This window comes from Chiloscyllium plagiosum, chromosome 3, assembly GCF_004010195.1.
Source record: "Chiloscyllium plagiosum isolate BGI_BamShark_2017 chromosome 3, ASM401019v2, whole genome shotgun sequence".
NCBI classification, from domain to species: Eukaryota; Metazoa; Chordata; class Chondrichthyes; order Orectolobiformes; family Hemiscylliidae; genus Chiloscyllium; species Chiloscyllium plagiosum.
Window position 1 is genome coordinate 36,152,725 of NC_057712.1, and position 23,012 is coordinate 36,175,736.

The 23,012-nt window shown below is 39.7% G+C and overlaps 1 protein-coding gene across 3 annotated transcripts in view; it reads right to left on the reverse strand.

Moving 5' to 3' along the window:
* Window positions 1-23,012, reverse strand: part of arid4b (AT-rich interaction domain 4B) — a 143,444-nt gene that overhangs the window by 18,822 nt on the left and 101,610 nt on the right. For all 3 annotated transcript variants that reach the window (XM_043679852.1, XM_043679845.1, XM_043679834.1), the window contains 5 exons: window positions 21,595-21,671; window positions 20,311-20,438; window positions 14,121-14,193; window positions 12,059-12,153; window positions 8,487-8,584 (listed from right to left, as the gene is read on the reverse strand). In XM_043679852.1, the coding sequence (XP_043535787.1) occupies window positions 8,487-8,584; window positions 12,059-12,153; window positions 14,121-14,193; window positions 20,311-20,438; window positions 21,595-21,671 (471 nt within the window). The remainder of the gene's footprint in view (window positions 1-8,486; window positions 8,585-12,058; window positions 12,154-14,120; window positions 14,194-20,310; window positions 20,439-21,594; window positions 21,672-23,012) is intronic.

The window sequence follows — 23,012 nt, forward strand, 5'->3', positions numbered from 1 at the left end:
GGGCAACTTTTTCATGCAGAGGGTGGTACGTGTATGAATGAGCTGCCAGAGGATGTGGTGGAGGCTGGTACAATTGCAACATTTTAGAGGCATTTGGATGGGTATAAGAATAGGAAGGGTTTGGAGGGATATGGGCCAGATGCTGGCAGGTGGGACTAGATTGGGTTGGGATATCTGGTCGGTGTGGACAGGTTGGACTGAAGGGTCTGTTTCCATGCGATACATCTCTGTGACTCTATATTCAGTGCAGTAATCGAACTACAAAATTAAAAAATTAATGGTTCATCAGGAGGTTCGTCTCCAGGGACAAGAATACAAAAAGACAATTCTTTTCTCATTGTGAATGAAAATCTGCTGACAGAAGCAAATGCAACATCGCGACCCAATGGTATTATCACCAGACTATTAATCAGAGATCCAGAGAACATACTGAGGACCTGGTTTGAATCCCACCACAGTAGGCAGTTGTATTTCAACTGAATAAAAATCCGAAGGGTCAAATCCAAAGGGTTGACCCATAACTGTCCTTTGGGTAATTAGGGATGGACAATAAATGCTGGCCTCGCTAGCGACACCCACATCTGGTGAATGAATAATAAAAAAAAGATAGATCACCTCGACCTGATGCACACCACAGTAAAAGCTGGGCCATCTGGGGAATTCACCCACGAAGGTAAAGGCATAATTGAGGTACTGAATGCAAACTTTGCAACTACTGGCCAATTGAGAACAATTGAGAGAGGGGAGGTAACTGAAACACTGAATGGACTAATATTTAATAAAGAGGATATGTTAGAAAGGCAAATCATAGCTAAAGCTGATCAGTCACCAGGAATAGATCAGACATAGCCAACTATACTGAAGGATAGTAATTGCAGAGAAACATGAAAATTGCCATAATCTTCTAAACGTCAGTATTGCCAAAAAAATGAAACACATTGTTGAAGCTTTTTATCATGCACTTAACTGGACAACTGTGAGAAGGATATTAATAAACATCAAGCAGACATTCAGGCTTGTGGGATTGGCACATGGTTGATTTAGCTGAATAAGAAAAAAAGACATATTGTCAAACTTTTTTCAGCCAAACAAACAACTCCCAACTCGCTAACTACTCCCAAGCTTCTTCAGGGAAAGCAGTGATATTAGGTGACTGACAAACTGCAAAACATCTTTGTTCAAAGAAAAAGGAAGCAAGGATAAAGCCACCAACTACATGCCAGTCCACTTAATTTTGGTTACAATAAACCTTTTAGAATAACAATTTGGAACAAAATTAACAGAACCATCCCTTGGATAAACATGGATAAGATACAAAAAGCCAGCATGGATTTGTTAAGAGCAAATCATGTTCAACTATTTTGACTGAGCTTTTGAGTTAAGTGAATGATTTGATGAGGGGTAAAGGTGGTGTGAATGGACTAAAAAAAGTGTTTGCTAAACGGACAGGCTATTAACAAAGATAATGCTCATGGGATAAAAGAGGCAGCAACAGCATGGATGCAAAGCTGACGAGTGACATGAAACGGAGATGTGGAGAATGGTTGATTTGCAGATTGAAAGCGGGGCCTGGGTTGGTACTGTTATGAGTTGAAGGCATTTACTGTACCTTTAAGAGAGTAAATGCTATTCTGCACTAAGAGTTTACAAGAGCACTCGCAGAATATACTAGAAAATTGAAAATATGTAACATTTTACTATGAAATAGATACCCAAGTTAGTTGCTGTTTTGACAACAATTCGAATTTAATCAGTTTGAATTACACCACAGGACACTAAAACTCCAATTGCGTTTGAATTTATTGTTTTGCCAACATCGAACCAAGGAGACAATCCAATGTTAGGAGATATACAAAAGGCAGGCGTTTTGAAAATCAGACAGGACAACTGCCTCAAGACCCAAGACACTAAAACACTCTCTGTCCAAAGGTACCTTTTCATATCAAACATCTTCACAGTAAAAAGACAGACAACGACCCAGGGAGATCCTCAGCCAGAAGAAAAAAGATACCTGATATGATAGCTGCTGTATGGTTTTGAAATTAAGTTGCTGTAATTTTAATGAGTGTTTAATTGGAACAGTATAGAGTTGGAGGCAGGCAATAAGCAGTTAAGGGAAAGAGGGGCTTAGAGTTGTAAATAGTTTATTTTTAACTCTAAAAGTGAACATTAAGTTGATGCTATTTTCTTTAAATAGTGGAATTTGTGGAGTTGTCGGTCACTCCTATTTTAACTGACTGAGGCGAGGTGAGCTTTTCAGGGTGTTTGGTTTAGTTAACAGAAGGGTTCACCACCATGTTGTGACAGTAGTGTTCTGACACAAAGACAGACAGCCAATCAAATCAGTCGCCCTATCTTTGTATTTACAACACTAAAATTGAAACATTCAAAGACCCTCAAAATTGACTCCAATGATTTGTAACCAGACTTGGAGAAGGCAGGAGAATGGAGTTAAGAAACAGATCAGCAATAATTGAATGGCAGACCAGACTCAATGGGCTGAATGGCCCAATTATGCGCCTTTGTTTTAAGGCCTTTATGTAGCATTAAATTTTGAGAACAATTGACACAAAGATTATAGCTTAAACAAAAGAATGAACAATTTATGAATAATACAGTGGCTTTAGCACAATGTTAAGCAAAGTAATGTCATTAATGTTTGTGATTTAAACCCTACTAATTTGATTCTAGCACCCACTCTCAAAAACAGACAGACACTGTAACAGGATAAATTAGAAGAAAAAAAAAACGAGATTTCACTGGTTAGTTCGCTTAACAGACTCCACGATTTGTAACATCACCGACACATGGAATCACATGGTGTCTAAAGATATCAGCATGCACAAATAGCTTCCAGTAAGCTTCAAGGAATATTGACTTTCAACAGATCCTATTCTCCAAACTTACAAGAAATTGACAATGCTAGGATATCAGGAAGCAATCAAACCTCTGTCCTATAGTTTTCACAATCACAATCTTTCCGACTGGAACAAAAATCAACCTAGTTCAAAATTTGATTTCTTTCTGTTAGACCTGTGAAGCCACAGTTAAGGTTCAACAACTCCCATCTATTTGAGCATAAAAAATCTCCAGAACTAGAACGTCCACAGCATTCTTTGAACAAGAATCAACCTGAAACTAACTTCCAGATTTGGTCCCCATCAAATATCAGTTTGTTTTTACTTTTCAAAAAAAAAAAGCAAGCCGCTGCTCATAGTTCAAAGGTCACCATCAGCTCTTCAGCCAATTTAATACTGCGATGAGGAGGAATTTCTTTTGAGGGTCGTTTCTCTTTGGAACTCCTTGCCACAGAGAGCTGTGTGGGTAGAGTCCTTGATTATATTTAAGATTGAGGTAGCTAGATTGTGTACAGTAAGGAAATCAAAGGTTACAGGGAAAGGCAGGAAAGTGGATGTGAGGAACATTGGATCAGCAATGATCCTATTGAATAGTGAAGCAAGCTTAAGGGGCTGAATGTTCTACCTCTGTTCCTTCTTCTTATGGTCTATGGTTTACAGCTCCAAGCCAAGAATAATAAAAATAAAAGTAGTCTCAGCTGCACGAAGACTGTTGCTTCACTGGTCTACACAAATGACCCCGACTTGGATACACAGGAAAATCATCTCAAAATCTGTAGATGACAAAACTTGGATGCACTGATAGGAAGACAATAATAATCTTCAGAAGGTCATGGACAAGCAATGGGCACTGTGCTGTTCATGAAATTCAATGCTGATAAAAATGAAATGATCCATTTTAAGAGAGTGAGTAAAAGGAATTTGGAGGATACAATTCTAGAAAGGGTGCAGGAGTACAAATACTTACAAGGTCGTGCATACAAATGATTGAAGGCCTCAGGCCAGATTGAGAATGCGGTTCGTATAGCAGATGGTATCTTGATTTTAGCAAGGTAATAGTACAAAAGTAAGGATATAGTAGTGAAGGAGCAAATTACTGCAGATGCTGGAACCTGTATTGAAGATGAAAGATGCAGGAAATCACAGTGGGTTAGACAGCATCCGTGGACAGAGCGAGCTAATGTTGAGTCTGGATGACTTTTCATCAGAGCGGAGTCTGCTGCGATTTCCACATTTTTCATTTTCAGATGTTACGGTGAACTTTTATACAACGGACATGCAGACATGAGACAGGATGCAGAAAAAAGAATTAAGAGCATCATTACAGAATGAGGAACTTCAATTACATGGATAGATTGGAGAAGCTGGAGCTGTTCTCTTCAGAGAAGAGCAAGTTGAGGAGAAATTTGGTAGAGGATGTTCAATATTACGGAGGGCCTGGACAAAGCAGTGAATGAGAAATTGCAAAATTGCTCCTGTTGGTAGAGGGCCAAAATCAGAAGACACCAATCTCAGGCAAAAGGTGGGACAAAACTGTTTAAAGCACAGGGTAGTTTGGGTCTAAAATGCAAAATCTAACAGCTTTATTCACTCATGGGGAGAGTGTGTCACTGGCTGACCAGCATTTATTTCCTGCCCCGGTTGTCCTTGAGATGGTGGTAGTGAGCTGCATTCTCGAAGCACGGAATCTACATGCTGTAGGTTGACTCACACAGCTCTTAAAGAGAGACTTGCAGAATTTTGACCGAGTGACAGTGATACGTTTCAAAGCTGGAATGGTGAATGGCTTGGAGGATTCCCTGCTATTCACGGAGTTGTAGCAAAAGTTAAAGATCTTTTTAAAAATTGTAAAATTCCTCAACTCACTTGTCTTTTCGACATAGGCTGACAGAATGCATGGACAGGATTTTTGTATTTAACAAAAATATTTTTTAAAATAAATCAAATCTAGCTATAGGTAATTAAATATGAACTGTCAACATACAATCTGGTTAAAACTCTTAAGCCCTTTATTACTCTGCTGCACACATATACAAGCACACTCACACAGAAAAAATGGTTATCATGGTGGACGACAGACTGGGAAAGCAGTCCAGTGGTCACGTGCAATTTCAAAGTTCTTGAACTCAGCCTCTCACATTGCCAATCAATCAATTCAGCATTCAGCTGATGGTCATCTGTATTCTACCAGATATGGTCGTCACTCAGACATTTGAACTGAACCTTCTTCATTGCACTTTGCAAAATTTCTACTGGCACATATTCCTCAGAGACTGCTGACCTCACTAGACTGCCTGGTTGACTGACAAAATTGAAAGAAGAGCAGGAAAATTGTCTCATTCACAACTCATGTTGAAACCTTGCCCCTTTATGTTATCCTTTGTGTTTTACATACACAGCTCCTTGTAAATGTGCTTTCTCTAACCTCCTTTTCGCTGGAGGTCTCTTTTGTATGAACCTTTAGTGTGTTAACTGCCTTCTTATTGGTACTGCTTCCAGGCCACATGTTATTCTGTGTGTTCACTTAGACACTGAAACAGTCTGTCCCCACACACAGCAAGAGATGGACCACATTCAAGCTTGAGCTGCTAAGTGATAAGTAACATTGATGCTTCAAGTGTCAGGCAATAACCTTCCACAGTGAGAGAAAATTTAACTACCTCTCACTGATAATGAAAGGCAGAGCTATAAATATTCTTGGGATTACCATGCGTCAGAAACTGAACTGAACCATCAATATAAATTCGGTGACTGTAAGAGCAGGTCAGAGGCTGGGAGTTTTGCAGCAAGTAGACACTCCCATGCATCTCTACCCTACCCTTGCTTGGATGAGTGCAACTCCAACAACATTCAAGAAATTCAACAAGTTCCAGGATTTGCAGCCAATCTACCAATGCACAGTGGCAACGTGCATACAGTCTACAAGATGCACTGCTGCAATGCACCAAGATTCCTTTGGCAGCACTTTGCGAACCTATAACTTTCACTATCTGGATGGACAATCATCATCGAATCCCTGCAGTGTGGAAGCTGGCTATTTGGCCCATCAAGTTCACACCAATCCTTCAAAGAGCATCCCACCCAGACCTAGCACCGCCTACCGAACCCTATAACTCTGCATTTCCCATGACCAATCCTCCTAACCATCTTTTGATTGTGGGAGGAAACCCACATAGACACAGGGAGAATGTACAAACTCCACACAGTCACTCAAGTGAATCCAGGCCCCTGGCACTGAGAGGCAAAAGTGCTAATCACTGAGCCACGTGTCCCCCGCCAAGGGCAGCAGATGCATGAAAACATGCAAGTTCCCTAAAAGTGACACACCATCCTAACAGAATTATTAATGCTGTTCCTTCATTGACACTGGATCAAAATGCTAGAACTCCCTTTCCATTAGCACTGTGAATGTTTTCACTTTATATTAAAAAAAGACTTAAAGGCACAATAAAAGGTTCAAAAATGACTTGTAAAGATGGCACCCAATACTGTCAAACTTTGTAACGGTTTGAGAGAGGGGAACAAGAGCAAGAGCAATGCTTCAAACAATTCAAAACCAGGGATAATTAACACAAGATAGTCATTAATAAATTCAACAGAGAAAATCAAAAGGAACTGCTTTACCCAGAGTATGGCTAAAATTTGGAACCTACTACTGTAAAGGGGAGTTGAGACAAATGAGCACAGATATATTCAAGGGGAAGCTAGATAAGTTTGAGAGGGAGAAAGAAGTAGAACAATATGCTGATGGGGTGAAACATCATAGAATTAGAGAAATAATTGGAGAGTTCAGTTGGTGGGATATGGACTTGACAAGGTAGCAAAATGTCATCTGCAGAATTACACTCAAGAACCAGCACCTGCCCAAACTGAGGCTGTTGAGTGCAAATGAGGAGCAGTTAAACTTCAAATTATAGAAGCAAGTTGAGATACTTTTCAAGTAATTCACTTGTTACGTCTTGTGGGAAATTGCCATTTTTATCTGGAGAACAGTCAGCAGGGTGAAGCAAAACAATAGCTGCAAAACATGTCCCAAAAAGGATTTACTACTTTGCTTTTTTCTTAGTTTATTGACTGCTTTTCTTACTGTTTATTTCCATAGCTGGCAGTTAATCATTTCTATGCTAAATTAAGGAGCCCAAAATGGTGGTAATCTGACTGAAGCAAGACAGTGTAAACAATGCAAGTACACAGGGTGCCTGGAACACAAGGGACACAAAGTATTTGCAGTCTATTACGCTTTCACTATACTGTTAGGAGTCCCAGGGGATTTGAAGGGCTGATTCAAAAAATGCAAGTGAGGGAACTGTGTTACATCTGTATTATTACTATTCAAAATAAATAATCCTTCTGACATTACTGACTGACAATGATTGCACCCCCTTTCCAGCTGACAGTCATCAGCAAGCCCCAACAGCTGGCAGTCATACCCTTCCATAACCACCCCACTTACCATCTCTTCTTTGCCCTCTCTCCCATGTCATAATCTAATATTGACCCTGTAGTTCTGGAACGAAGTTGACCTTGTTGACTACGAGGTCATTGATTGGGGTTTGTTAACTTGGGCCAACCAGGAAAGCTCTGGCTGACCAATACAATTCAGAAATTAGAATTAAAAAAAGATTAGAATCTCCTCAGTTCAGATGAGTGGCTCTGAGCTGGCTGGCCTGTATACAAAAGGTGAATTGGTGACAGGACACCAGCCTGTGTGCAGTTATTTCAGACCCCCATTTCACACCCTGACAGTGATCACCACCCCTTCCACAAATCTTTAATCTAGCCCCAACAGTAATTTCCTCCACCCATCACCCTTTAAGATGGTTTCTCTTCCTGGGAGTTGAAGGTGAATACTACTTGGGAGGTAGGCAGTGGTGAAAGTTGCTGCAGGTGCCAGCTGGAGTGCTTTGACACCCGAGCAGACTTGGAGTTATGTTGCTTAGCACTTTAGGCCAGCTATGAAAAGCTCTCAATTAATCTTTGTAAAAGTCAGGGTAGATATAAGGAAAACAACCCAAATCTGCAATAGAATCCCTATGGTATGGAAGCAGGCCATTTGGCCCACTGAGTCCACATCAATCCTCCTAAGAATATCCCACCCCGACAGCCCTTCATTCCCATGGTTAACCCACCTCACCTGCATACTATCGTCAATTTAGCAAGGCCAATTGACCTAACCTGCACATCCTTGGACTATGTACATCCTGGACTATAGCCAATTATGGAGCAATTTGAACGGGATCAAATCAGCAATTGAAAGTTTAAACTTTCTGCACAAGTACCGTGGATGCGTTTATGTCAGGACCTCCTCAGGGTCCTGAGTGCATTAGTAAATTAAGTGGAGTTGGGTCTCTTTCCATCTGGAAAGTCTGAGACTATTAATTCTGACAATGTAATGCTCCTTCAATGACAGTGGACTATCAGTTTGGAATTACATAGTCAAGTTCACTGCTTCCAGATTCACAAGTGCTAGTGTTATCAATTGAGGCACAGCTGATATTAGGGATGCCTGGTAAATTTATCAATCTGTACAAGTCAGATGGATACAGAAACTATTACACTTGGTGAAAAAAATGAAGTCTGAGTGCATCTTAACATTTCCAGCAAAATACAACTAAATAAGGAACTTACTTTCTGTATGCGCATTTCACATTGTAACCCGCCGCAGAATTCATCACAGGGATTCCTAGATCCTGATAGACCTGCTTCCACACAGCACCACTTTCAATCTATGAGCAAGAAACCAGATGATGAGCAGTCATATTATAACAAAACGAAGAACTCCATGTGTAGTACAATTCAGAACAAAAAGTGTTTCACTGTAAGCTGATGCTATACTAAAAATGAAAATAGAAAATGCCGAAAGCACTTTGCTGGTCAGGCAATGTTAAAACAAAAGAGAAAGGAGTTCACAATTTAGTTTGCAATGCTTACTGTTTTAAAAAAAAAACAGATTTTAAGTAAGCAGTATTTTGCTTTTTTTGATACAGAAATAGGAGAAAGAGATTTCCAGTGGCAAAAGTGAGATTAATAGTGGACACAGAATTAAGGTAATTGGGAGTAGAACCAGAGCGGAATTGAGAATCTTTGATGCAGCAAGCTACAATGGTTTGGAGTTCACTGCTTAAAACGTGGGTGGAAGCAGCTTCTACAGCAAATGTCAAAGGCAACTGGATAAAAAAAGTTGAAGGGGTACTTTGGAAGAGTGTCTACATTTCTGATGCTTGTTTTCAGACACCTCGATGATCTGACCCCTCCTGATCTCTAATCTCAACTGTCTGAAATATTTCGTCTAATTCTGGCCTCAAGAATTCTTGACTTTAGTTACTCTACCGTTGGTGACGGTGCCTTCGGCTGGCAGAGGCTCTGACCTCCGGAATACCTACACTACATCTCTGGCTCTTCTTCTCTCTTTCTTCTTGTAAGACACTTCTTGAATCATAGAAAGTTTTATTAAACTAAAGGTGTTAAATAAATCCAAGTTGAAGCTGTTGTTGAAAATGTAGTTAAGTGAGACTGATTGGATAATGTGTAGAGGCATGATGGGACAAACTCTTTATTTGCGCTGTTTCATCCTGTGATTGTATAATACAAAGTAATAATGTTCAAAACATCCCATTTCTGACTGAATGTGATACTCATAATTAAGTTGCCTCTTGTAAGTATGACTGTTGCATTAAGCTACTTGAAGGAGAGCAGCACAATGAGCACTGCAGACAATTCTTGCTTTTTCCATGTGTTGAATCAATAGTTTGACATTCTGCATTGCAGCAACACTGGAACTCCATTTCCTACATTGGACAGTCTAGCAAGCACCAGAATTGACTTTACATGCAACCATTAAGATTCCATAAGATAATGAACTGGTCCCAAACTAAGTGCAACACTGCTCACGATACAAACTTGAATTTGCTTACTTTAATTAAAATCACCCCAAACAAGTGGAGAAAGTAAACTGTTTTCTATACATAATGTAATTATATTGTTAGGATAGGCACTCTGAATTTCAGAGATGCTTGGAGGTAAAATATGAAAGTCATTCAGTTTAATTAGTTAGGAACTTTAGTTCAAGCTCAAGCAACTACAGCTATTGACTAACTGGTTCTGGGAATGCAAGGATGTTTTTTTGGCGGTGCAGGCCAAAAATTCCAATTTCACCCTTGATATAAAAACTGCCAATTAACGAAGTGTTGTGCGAGTCTGATGTAGAGCACCATGACATTATAACACAGCTATCCCTTCCAGAGATCACCCAGCCTTATCCAAGGACTGGGTTGTTACAATTCAAGCCAGGTGTCCCCAGCAAAAGTAGCACTTTCCAAACCAAGCTAGCATTGGCATGAACTGAAGTGAGGATACTTTGCAGTGTGATCCAGGGCAATGATTTGGAGCGAAGAGGAATCAAACATCCCACTGCTTCATGAAATAATTGTGAAATGAAGTGTTACACAGAAGGAACTATTATGAGATAACCAAAAACTTGGTAAAAGTGGTAGGTTAAGGACAGTCCTAAAGAAAAATGCATGTAGTGAGGAAGAGAGGTGTACAGAGGGCATTCCAGAACTTAGGGCAAAGGCAACTTACGCACAGTCACCAATGGAGGAGCAATTAAAATTGGCAAGTACAATAGCCAAGAATTAGATGAAGTCAAAAAAACTGCAGATGCAGAAATCCAAGGCAGACAAACAGGAGGTTGGATGAACACAGCAAGCCAGGCAGCATCAGGTGGTGGAGAAATCAATGTTTCGGGTGTGACCCTTCTGAAACACCGACTTCTCCACCTCCTGATGCTGCAAAAAATAGATGAAAGCAGATATATTGGAGGATATTGTTGGCAGAATGGTAGCTCAGTGGTTAGCACTGCTGCCTCAGTGCCAGGGACCTGGGTTCGACTACACCCTCAGGTGAATGTTTGTTGGACTTTGCACATTCTCTCGATGTCTGTGTGGCTTTCCTCTGGGTGCTCTGGTTTCCTCCCACAATCTAAAACTGTGCAGGTTAGATGGACTGACCATGCTAAATTGCCCATTGTGTCCCAGTTGTGTAGGTTTGATGGGAAATAACCATGGGAAATGGCAGGGTTATGGGGATCGGGGGGGGGGGGGGGGGAAGGGGGAGAAAGAGTCTGGGTGAGATGGTGTTTGGAGGGTTGGTGAAGACTCCATGGGCCAAATAGCCTGTTTCCACACTGTAGGAATTCTGTGAAAAGATCAGAGACAAGGAGGAAAAACCATGGAGGCAAAGAAAACAAAAATGAGAATTTTTATATAGGAGACATTGCTTCAGTGGAACCCAATGAAGATCAACAAGCATAATAAAGATAGGGAGTAAGACTTGGTATAACAAATACAGACAACAGCCTTTTGAAAAAGTTAAAAAGTTTACGAGTGGAGGATGGAAGGTTGGTCAAAAGATTGTTGGTGAAGTGAAGTCCAGAGCTGAGTGGGGACTGGTGAAGTTAGAAAATTATATGATTAATTCTTGGATTTATAACCAAGTGATAATCCAATACTTCCATACTAAGCTGTTCTTAACATTTATATGGATTATGAGTCATTTATCTTCTGGTTGAATGATAAGGTTTACTTATCAAATTTAGCTTCAAATTACACACCTTTTCTCCAATATGAATTTCATTAAGAAAAGGAATTCCAAGTTAGTATTTCCACAGCAAATGAGCCATTGGTGGTGGGAATTATCCCAATTTTCCATCTGTTATGTCGGATAACTACATTTATACATATGTACAAAATGAAAAATCCACTGGAAGCTGGCCATTTACAAACTAATCTAAAACGCTGATATACAAAGAGAGATAAAATTTAAAAAAAAAGAGAGAATGAAAATGGTCTACAGCAGATAAAATCAAACCTGACTCATGTAAACTCCGTGTCAAAACCAAAAGTAGAGGCTAGAATTTCCACTGTAAATACTGGAGGCTGAATAACACGGCACTTTCAAAATTGCTCGAGGTACAAATTCCTTGCCTAATACATGAACATTATTCTTCAAAGTCAGGTAGTGCAGTTACTGAAAGATTAATATTGTGTTGGCATTAACAAAGCAACAGCACCTTTACTCAGTCATTTGCCCTAGCCTGCTGCAAAGAACATGCCGACAATCTACATTTTGCATGCCATAAAACTGTGCTTGTTCTCCTGTTCATTACACTGCTCCATAAAACTGTTAAACCAAATACTCACACTATCAAATCCGCCCAGTTCACGTACAAGTCTGTACAGCTTGAATAAATTCAAATCCCTGTATCCAAGCACAGGACGTTTGTTGATTGGAGTACCTGCAGTTAAAGTGAATGACAGACAATATACACAGTTTTGACTAATCTGAAATTTTAATTGTTAGCTAAGTTCTTCAAGTGTTAACTAAGAAATTAAATTCAATAAAGAAAATACAAGTTGACACTTATTTCTTTCTCTTCCCTTCTCCTCACCGCCCCCGACCAACCCCTCCTCCAGTTGCTCATAATCACTGGCAATCTACACCACCCTTCAACCAGCTCAGAGTACAGTCCTTAACATGGGCGGAGATGGAGCCATTAGTAACTACTTAGAGGCAGCTACTGACAAATGATGATTGTCACAGTTTCCACAGGAAAGTTCACTACCTAATCCCCATGTACTGACCCTCTGACAGTGCAGTGCTCCCTGTGTTGATGCTCTAACAGTGCAGCACTCCATCTGTACTGATCCTCTAACAGTGCGGCCCTCACTTCAGTACTAACCTTCTGACAGTGCAGCACTCAGTACTGACCTTATGATAATGCGGACCTCCCTCAGTACTGATTCAACAGTCCAGTACACTCAGTACAGACCAATCAAGCCAGACTGTTCCCAGTGTTGTCACAAAAAGTTACAAACTTAAACTACACAAAGTACCCAAATTACCTGGCTGACAGACTCAGGTAAAAAGGAAAAGTTCACCAGGTTTCTGTACTTAACAAGAAAACAGCTATTTATCACAAACAGGTTCCTTCCTATCATTACTTAAAATCAAACAATAAGCTGCTAACCCTTAACTCTAATTTAAACCCTACACCTTTAAAATTACCCCTTTTACATAGACAAACACACAATGATATAAGTCATGGATATCAAGGATGGAGAAGAAAATAAAACAGGGAAAAGAAAAGTTTTATAGCATCAATTCGAACCACAGGAGTGATGACTTGTTTTCTTCTAGTTTCTTTCCAATTCCATCTTGTTCTTTGTTGATGAGAAATTGCCCTTTTCAGAGTCTGTGGAGGTGACTTTCCCTTTTCTCTTTTCCCTTTCAACAAGGGAATTTGCAGAGAGAGCAATTAACAAAGGAAATGGATAGTGAGGACAGCTACAAAGAGATTTTCAGTTCCTTCTCAATACAGGAGGGTGAGGAAGGTTGCTTTCTGTTTGTAGGCTGGAAACTTACGCTGTATTGTCCACACACACACACACACACACACACACACACACGTAGGCAATTGTCACCTGCTCAGGAACCAAACTGTTGCTGTCAGGTAGTTGACTCTTAGTTTAGAAACACACTGGTTCTGTTCTGTCCGACTTCTCCCTTGTTGCTCAAGGGAAAGGTAATATTATGTACATAACTCCCAATGCTCCAGTGAACTTGATTTTTAAAACTGCAAGATCTCTTTACACAGTCTCTTTGATTTAATACAGTCCAGAAATATAAAAGGGGTTATCAGACGATCAAATAACTGACCATGAATCTTTAAATTCTGCATCAATTACTGGAGGCTGCATCAATTTAATACCAGCCACAATTAAGAGATTGAGAAAAGGGTTACCAGTAACAAGCTGTGAGAAATTTACAGAAATGATTTGCTTGTCAGTCAGTCACGCAAAAACATCACCACTGTGAGCATCATTGGAATCTAAATGGCCTCTTCATCTTCATTTTGCTGTTTTCAACCTGACCTTCCCATTATCACCTCACCATTCCTACCAAGATCCGTCAGATCCAAGCCTGGTCATATACTATGTGCTTTTGCTAATCTGTGCCAGCTCCTGGCACTGAATCCCAACTGAAATGGTCAGAGTGCTGCAGAAATGCGTTAGCAGGTGGAGAGACTGCAGCTAATGTTTCTGTGCAGGAGGAAATGGAGTAAAAAAGTATTTGTGAGGGGAAAGACTGTAAATTAAGAAAGAAAATAACATAGCTGAGATTCTGAAAATGTTAGTTTTGGCACTGCTCCAGTTCAGAGGATTCATTTCAAAGTTGTAAAAGGAGCCAAGCTAAAACCCTTACCTCTGTCCTCCATGAACTTGTATAGTTGTTGTAGAAAATTCTCCTTTTCCTCTGGAAAAGGTTCCACCTCTTCCTAAAGATTGTTGCAGTATGGTGGGCAGAGAGAGAGGAGAGGGGAGAAAATGCAGAAGACAGTAAAAATATAAAAACATGCTTTTGCAATTCTGGAACTACATATCTGAAACCACAGACAGAAACAAAAGCTGGCTTACACAGAGGCATCAACGGTACTGCCTTGCTGACAGCTGAAATTATAGATTTAGTTGGTACTCAAGTTTTCAGAAGATTACATTAAAGGAAACTAAAAATGAATCAAGAAAACAGTACATAAGACATGTATATGTTGGCCTTGATATTGTGGTTTCTGGTGAAACAAGGACATTCAATGCTAACCTTGAAGAAAGTTGCCCACAAATTTTTTCCTTTTCCTGAAGGCAGACAAAACCTTGCACTATTGTACAGCAGCGATGATGTCAGCAAGCAAATAGGCAAACAAATTGAAATATTCAAACATAGTAAACCAGCAAGTTAAAAGACATGCAAGATCTGTCAAGTTTAATTTAAATTTTCAGATTTAAGATAAAAACTAAGACAAAAATAAATAAACATGAAAATACTGTATCTTTAAAGATGTAAATTTACTAAGTCATTATAGAGAGATTTGAAATTCCACAAATATGAAATTAGCTCTATAGGGCCAATAAAAAAACATTTATAACTAACTATGAACTTGTTCCATCATTTCAAATAGTTATACTTAATTCACTAGGAGGTATTCTTTTACAGGGTTTTATCAGTCATAATCAGCACGAGTGTGGAAGTTCTTCCCAATTAGATAGTCGTCTGTGGGAACCTCAACATTGCACAGCATGGTAGACAGCAAACTCACTGTAGGCCAATTATGAATTTCTGTGCTTGCCTAAACTCAAGTTGCTGTTAGTTTCCAATAGTATTGACTGTGAAGGTTGACAGTTACACTATTATTACTAAAGCAAAATCACAACTAATACGACAAATTAAAAAAAAAAGCTGGAACCATTCCCTATGCTCTTAAGACATTTGAAAATAAACGGGAATTGGAGAAAAATTGTTCTGAATAATAGGTATAAAAGTAACACATGAATGAAATGCACAAACCTGTTTCCATGTCTCTTGTCATTTGATGTGAATTGGCTGCTGGCCTTACTTAGCCTTCTAGTCACCAGCTCAAGATTAGAAAACAAATTGAGAGGAACAAGGACTATGCCTGTTCTGTTTCTCAAAAGTGTTGCACGTAGATCAAATTCCTAGTATTTTGATTTATAATCAGATTGCTTTGCATCCAGTGCAAGAAACAGAAAAGTGCATCAATAATTATGTACTTGTGGTGACAGCAAATAGTTTGACTTGAAATTCCAAACATGGGCCTTCACAAGAGCATGTTCACAGAATTGTGAAGGAAGAAAGTGAACCAACTGATGAATGTGAGTGAAGTATCAAACTGAAGGGTTGAGAAGACAGATGGATTCAGACAATAAAGGATATGCATCGTTTAATATGAATGGACAGTGTGAAAACTCTTGTGACACCATGATAGTCCCCCTACACTGGGTCAAAATATCTGGGTTCAAGCCTCACCTGCCCCAAACGTGTCACAACATGTACGAACACATCATGTGATTACAGTCTCTACAATGTACTGAGATTTGGTTAGGAGGTATATGACCACCAGTGCACAAAATGCAATTCTGAACACTCTTCTTTCCAAGGAGTGCCAGTCCATGAGAGATAACCAGCTGTTGATCTTGAGACTTTCAGTTATGGTTCCCAGTGTTAGCTCACACTCTGACGACACTTCAATTTTATATACTCAACCCTATTTTCAAATCTCTCAGTAGCCTCATCCCTCCCAGTTTCTATAATCCCCTCCTCCCACACAACTGTATGAGAACTCTGGGTTCTTCCAATTCTGTCCTTGGCACACTGATTTTAATTGCTTCACAACTGGCAGCTATGACTTTGGTTGTCTGAGCTCGAGAATTTCCTCAACCTTCCTATCCCTCTCCAGTGCTTACCTTTAAATAACTCCTTCAAACAATTTTCTTCGGTCAAGCTTTTATTTACTTGTCCTAATGAATTCATAAGTAATTTTATTCCTGCAGAATTTTGGAGAACTGTTTTTAATTTTTGCAATTCTGATCAATTTTTACAGGTTACCAAAACATCATATTTTGAAAAGTATTAATATTTGTTAAGTAAAGCACATGACTTATCATGAGAAGGGAGTTGGCAGAGGAGACAGGGAACAACTGACTTTATTCCCAGGCACTGAAGCATGCAACTATATTAAAAAATGCAGTGAAGTTTCAAATCCACTCTCATGACTTCCAAATTTGCTCTGTGCCTACAATGTCCAGTCAGCTGAAATACAGGAATGAAAGACAATGGAATTGAATAGATGCCTAAATTATTCACATTACTGATTAATAACTCTGAAAACAGCACAGAAAGTCATATATCCAAATTTGCTGATGACAAAGTTATATAGCTTTGTAGACAGTATAGATGATAGCATAAAACTACAAAGGAACGTTAGACTAAGCAAATGGGCAAAACAGTGGCAGATGGAGTTCAACGTGAGCAAATGTGAAGTTATCCATTTTGGACCAAAACAGCATAGATCAGGGTAACTTCTAGATAGTAGTGTTCTCAAGCAGAGGTTGAATCCTCTCTGACAGCTAAATGTGAAGCCTCTAAAGAGAAGCACCTCGCCCCATAATCTGTAAAAGGCACGTGAAAACTGGTGTAACCTGTCTTTCAGCAATTTCTAACGGTTAAATAAAATAAATTCCTGATACTCACTTTAAAATAAAGAAGTAACAATCTATTTTTATAACCCTAACAGTGAACAAATTAAACAAACTGAATAAATCACTTTTAACTACTAACTATTCCCAAATAAAGCAAAGTTCCAATGGTAGACTGTTCCAATAAATAAAACTCCCACTCATTAAAAAAAAAAGGAATTTGGTCCCACGAAACTACAGCCAGATTAAGTGTCTTAGAGTCATAGAGATGTACAGCATGGAAACAGACCCTTCGGTCCAACCTGTCCATGCCGACCAGATAATCTAGTCCCACCTGCCAGCGCACGGCCCATATCCCTCCAAACCCTTCCTATTCATAAACCCATCCAAATGCCTCTTAAATGTTGCAATTGTACCAACCTCCACCATATCCTCTGGCAGCTCATTCCATACATGTACCACCCTCTGCGTGAAAAGGTTGCCCCTTAGGTCTCTTTTATATCTTTCCCCTATGCCCTCTAGTTCTGGACTCCTCAACCCCAGGGAAAAGACTTTGCCTATTTATCCTATCCATGCCCCTCAATTTTATAAGCCTCGATAAGGTCACCCCTCAGTGTCTGATGCTCCAGGGAAAACAGCCCAGCCTGTTCAGCCTCTCCCTGTAGCTCAGATCCTCCAACCCTGGCAACATCCTTGTAAATCTTTTCTGAACCCTTTCATAGAACATAGAACAATACAGCACAGAACAGGCCCTTCGGCCCACGATGTTGTGCCGAACTTCTAACCTAGATTAAGTACCAATTTATCCTATCCATGCCACTCAATTTTATAAGCCTCAATAAGGTCACCCCTCAGTGTCTGATGCTCCAGGGAAAACAGCCCCAGCCTGTTCAGCCTCTCCCTGTAGCTCAGATCCTCCAACCCTTGCAACATCCATGTAAATCTTTTCTGAACCCTTTCAAGTTTCACAACATCTTTCCAATAGGAAGGAGACTGGATTTGCACAACTATTCCAACAGTGGCCTAACCAATGTCCTGTACAGCCGCAACATGACCTCCCAACTGCTGTATTCAATACTCTGACCAATAAAGGAAAGCATACCAAACACCTTCTTCACTATCCTATCTATCTGCGACTCCACTTTCAAGGAGCTATGAACCTGCACTCCAAGGTCAGTTTGTTCAGCAACACTCTCTAGGGCCTTACCATTAAGTGTATCAATCCTGCTAAGATTTGCTTTCCCAAAATGCAGCACCTCGCATTTATCTGAATTAAACTCCATCTGCCACTTCTCAGCCCACTGGCCCACTGGTCCAGATCCTGTTGTAATCTGAGGTAACCCTCTTCGCTGCCCACTACACCTCCAATTTTGGTGTCATCTGCAAACTTACTAACTGTCCCTCTTATGCTCGCATCCAAATCATTTATGTAAATGACAAAACGTAGGGGGCCCAGCACTGATCCTTGTGGCACTCCACCCGGTAACAGCCCTCCAGTCTGAAAAACAACCCTCCACACCAACCTCTGTCTTCTACCTTTGAGCCAGTTCTGTATCCAAATGGCTAGTTCTCCCTGTATTCCATGAGATCTAACCTTGCTAATCAGTCTCCCATAAGGAACCTTGTCGAATACCTTACTGAAGTCCATATCGATCACATCTACTGCTCTGCCCTCATCACTCTTCTTTGTTACTTCTTCAAAAAACTCAATCAAGCATGGAATGTTCTGTGCCTTCTCTGTTGATTTTTCTGTCTGGAATATTAACTTGTTGTGTTATTGATACCATCGTTATTTAAATGGTCGTCTCTCAAAGTCATAGATGAGGTTATGACAGTCAGTGATTCTCTCTAGAGAGCGGAGGGCCGTTAGCTCTGGCAGATGACAGCTAGTTCTGGGGTCTATTTGCCCCCTTCTTTTTATACCTGTGATGACATATCAATATTTCTTATAATAATATTGATCCTACGTTGTCAAAACCATCAGACTTATATTTAATAGGTTTTTGGTATCTAAGTACCTGATTCAAAGTGATTGGCTAAATTCAAAAGCCTATTGTCTTGGTAGAAATTGCTGCTTGGCCTGCTAACTGCATGGCCTTTCGATACAATGGTTTCAATTTATGTGTTGTGTACTTGCAAACGTTCAAGCTGCTGCTCACAGACATCCATTTTAAATCTATAAGCACCGAAAAAGCACATGATCTTTTAAAAGGACGACACAAAGCTTTCTTCCCTAGCACTTGACAATTCTACTTCTTACCTCCCAATCTACAAGTACTCTACCCAACTTCGCAACAGTATAAAGTTAAATACAGTTGATGTCCAGGTGCATAGATCTTTAAAAACTTACACAAACAAGTGCAGAAAATAATCAAGAAAGCTAATGGTCTTTATGCCTACAGGACTGAAGTACAAGGATGCAGAAGTTGTGCTGCAATTACAGAAAACCCTTGTTAGATCCCAGTTGTACTGAGAGCACATCTGGGCACCACACCTTAAGTATATATTGCCTTTGGAGGGAGGACAAAGTAGGTTCACAAGAATAATACCTGGATCTCAGGAGTTAGGTTATGAGGACAGATGATACAAATTAGGCCTGTTTTTTCTAAAATTCAGAAGGTTAAGGTACAACCTGACAGAAGTCTTCAAGATATTAGCTGGAAAGACAGGGTAGATCAAGACAAACTATTTCCGCTGGTTGGAGATTCTAAAACTAGGTGGCATAGTCTGAGAATAAAGGCCAGACCACACAGAGATGTTAGGAAGTACTTCTAAGTACATACAAAGAGGGACAGATGTTTGGAACACTCTTCCACAAATGGTACTGGATGCTGGTTCAGTTATCATGTTCAAATTGGAGACAGACAGATTTTTGTTAAGGAAAGGTATTAAAGAAATATAGGGCAAGGGCAGGCATATGGAGTCAGATCACAGATCAGACATGATCTCATCAAATGACAGAATAGACTTGAGGCACTGAATGGTTTATTCCGGCTTATATGTTACTGTAAAAGCAAGGCCTGGTGAAACACTGACAATTTCAGTCTATTTCCCACAATCTCTCACAATTACCTAAGTGTTTCCTTCTTCCCCACTCCTGGTTATGGCTATGTGACCAGTTCCCTCCAGATAAAACTTTAACTATGTTTGTTTGCTGTGCTCTCATGGCTCGTGTCTATGCTGTAGCAGGCCATGTGTAACTATATTCATCACTGGCATCTGCTATGGAGGTCACTATGAACATAGCCATCATACATGGCTTGGGGTGTCAAAAAATGTCACGAAACCAGACAAATTGGATCCAAAAAGCGGAAAGAATTAGCTGATTAGCTGAATAAGAGGACAAACAATTTACCAACGTTTCACAAACAACTCAGTCCTCGTGCTCAATATCAAATGCTCACCTCCTCCTCACTGCTCTCTTCTTCATCACGTCCCTCTTCATCACTGCTTGAGCTCTCTTCTTTCAGCTCAGTCTTCCAATTATTGGGGATAGCACCACTCTTCAAGAACTCTAAAGCTTGATCCAATGCTGAAAATTCCAACCCAATAGATATCCCTTATTTATGGTCACATTTTAAAACAGTTTGTTATGTCAATCAGCTACAGTCAACAGGAACCACAGGGGGGCACAGGAGGAAGGGACAAAAAAAAACCAAACAGTTTAAACAGTCACTAAGATGTTATTTCACATTTGGATGTGTTTGTGCTTATTTTAGTCCGTGAAGGAGAATGCAATTGTAACTGCTGCTCACTCAGTATCAGCACAATCTAGCAGAGTAGAGTATTAAACATTTGGTCCAGAACATACAGTCTGAAAGGGCTGGTGGAAGATGATTCAATAACAATTATCAATGAGAAATGGAGTCAACATTTGCAAAAAAAGGGCAGAGAAAATGGGGTTAATTGAATAGATCATGTAAAAAGTTGACAGAAGCATGATGGGCCAAATGGAAGGAAGACTTGCATTTGTGCTATACTTTTCATGACCACTAAATGCCTCAAAATGCTGTGAAGCCATGACGTTCTTGTTAAAGTAGAGGTACTGTTGTAAAGTAAGAAACATGCCAAATAGTTTGCATCCAGGAAACTCCCACAAACAGCACTGTAGTTTTTTTTGTGATGTCAAACAAGGGATAACTCCTCCATTCTCCTTCAAATTAGTTCCATGGGATCTTTTATATCCACCTGAGGCAGCAGATGTGACCTTGTTTGACATTTCACCCGAAAGGCGGGGGGGGGAGCGACCCAACAACAATAAACTCAGCTGATTAAGTTTAAGGTTGATCAATTAATATAGACAGTTACATTCATATCAGCATTTAGAGTGTAGATACGCACAACATTACTGAGGAACAGGTGCAGTCTCTCTTCCAAGTGCTTTAACTAAATTCATTAAAAATCGTTATGGATGACAAGTAAAGTTCAGAGTCAAGGAGATCAGATGGGAGTTAAGATACAGACCAGCCATGATCTCTCTGAATTGCAAAGAGACGAGAACAACTCAATACCCTACATCTACTACCATGTTCTTATATTCATTTCCCATCATAATTCTAGGATTATTTGCAAATTAGCTGTAATTGCACTAAGTTTTACCAGTGATTTTCTGCATCAGAATAATTGAAATAATATCAACTGGTATTTTTGATTATTAGGTTAGTCTTATAAAGTATAATTCTTTTTACCTTCCTTCATTGCTGTATCATATTTTGAGGCCATCTCGCTGTTAAATTCTGCAATGTCCTTCCTGGGTACAGCCACCCTGCAACAAATCAATCATAGCTCTGTTGGGACAGCAGAACCAGAAGTGCAGCCACATGCTGAGATACAGGATAGTTCCAAGTCAAATATCAACTGGACCCCCATTTTTCTAAACACAATGAAATACAATCAATTCGTGCAGTTATGTTGCATCAACCAGCTTGTCAACTGGAGACCAAATGTACAGCCATGGTTATAAAGACAACAATTAGTGAACTCAAATGGAATTTAGATGGCATCTTTATTCAGAGGTGTGAAAATGTGGTGGGAGGGATTCATGGTGCAGTGGTACTAATCCCACCTCTGGACCAGAAGGCCAGGATTCACACCCCATAATTTTATACATATCAACCATGATGCACTCAGTATCCTCTGCTCCAAGGAAAACCACTTTAGACTATGCAATCTCTCTTCATAACTAAAATCCTCCAGCTAAGGCAACATCCTGGTAAATCTCCTTTGCACTTTCTCCAGGACTATCACATCCCTTCTATAATGTGGATTCCATGTATTACCTAACCAATATTTTATTAAGTTCCAGCATAATCTTCCTGCTCTTAAACTTGGTGTCTGAGCTAATAGAGGCAAATATCCCTTATGACTTGTTAACCATGAGATTGTCCTGTCCTACTTAATGGACCAGTGAACATGCATACCAAGGTCCCTCTGATCCTCAGCACTCCCCAAAATCTTACCATTCAGCATACATTCCTTGCCACATTTGTCCTGTCCGGATATATCACCTTACTCTTATCCAGAGTAAATTCCATTTGCCATTGATCAGCCCATGTGACCAGCCCATTTGTATACTTCTAAGTCTGTCTATTTCACTATTTACCACCTGACCAATTTTCACATCATCCATGAAGTTAGTGATCAACTTCTACATTCAAGTCTGAATCATTTATGATGAATAGGTTGGTGGTAGAATTGTGCAGTATTAGACAATGTGTGCATGTCAAGGTGTATGAATACATTGCTTAAAATAACTAGATTGCCAGAGTAATAACATTGGAACAAAATGAAGGAATTTGACAGTTCCACCAGTTTCAAGTTTTAGAATGATAAAACAGTAAAATTGTTTTTAAAAACAAGTATGTATTTCCTTGTATGATGGTCAGAATCAATCAATTCATGGGCATAGATGTGGTACCCAGTGATATGCTGTTATTACTAACATAGATGCTTGGTAGAATGTATAACTAGTGGCTGTTTTTTTTTAAACTACCAGTGATAAATGTCAATGTTCAAGTTTGTGAAGTGATGATAATTAGCTCTATTCTTTCAGAGCATCCGAGTACAATGTATGAGGCAAGAAAGGCTTTCTTTAAAGCTGAAGTAT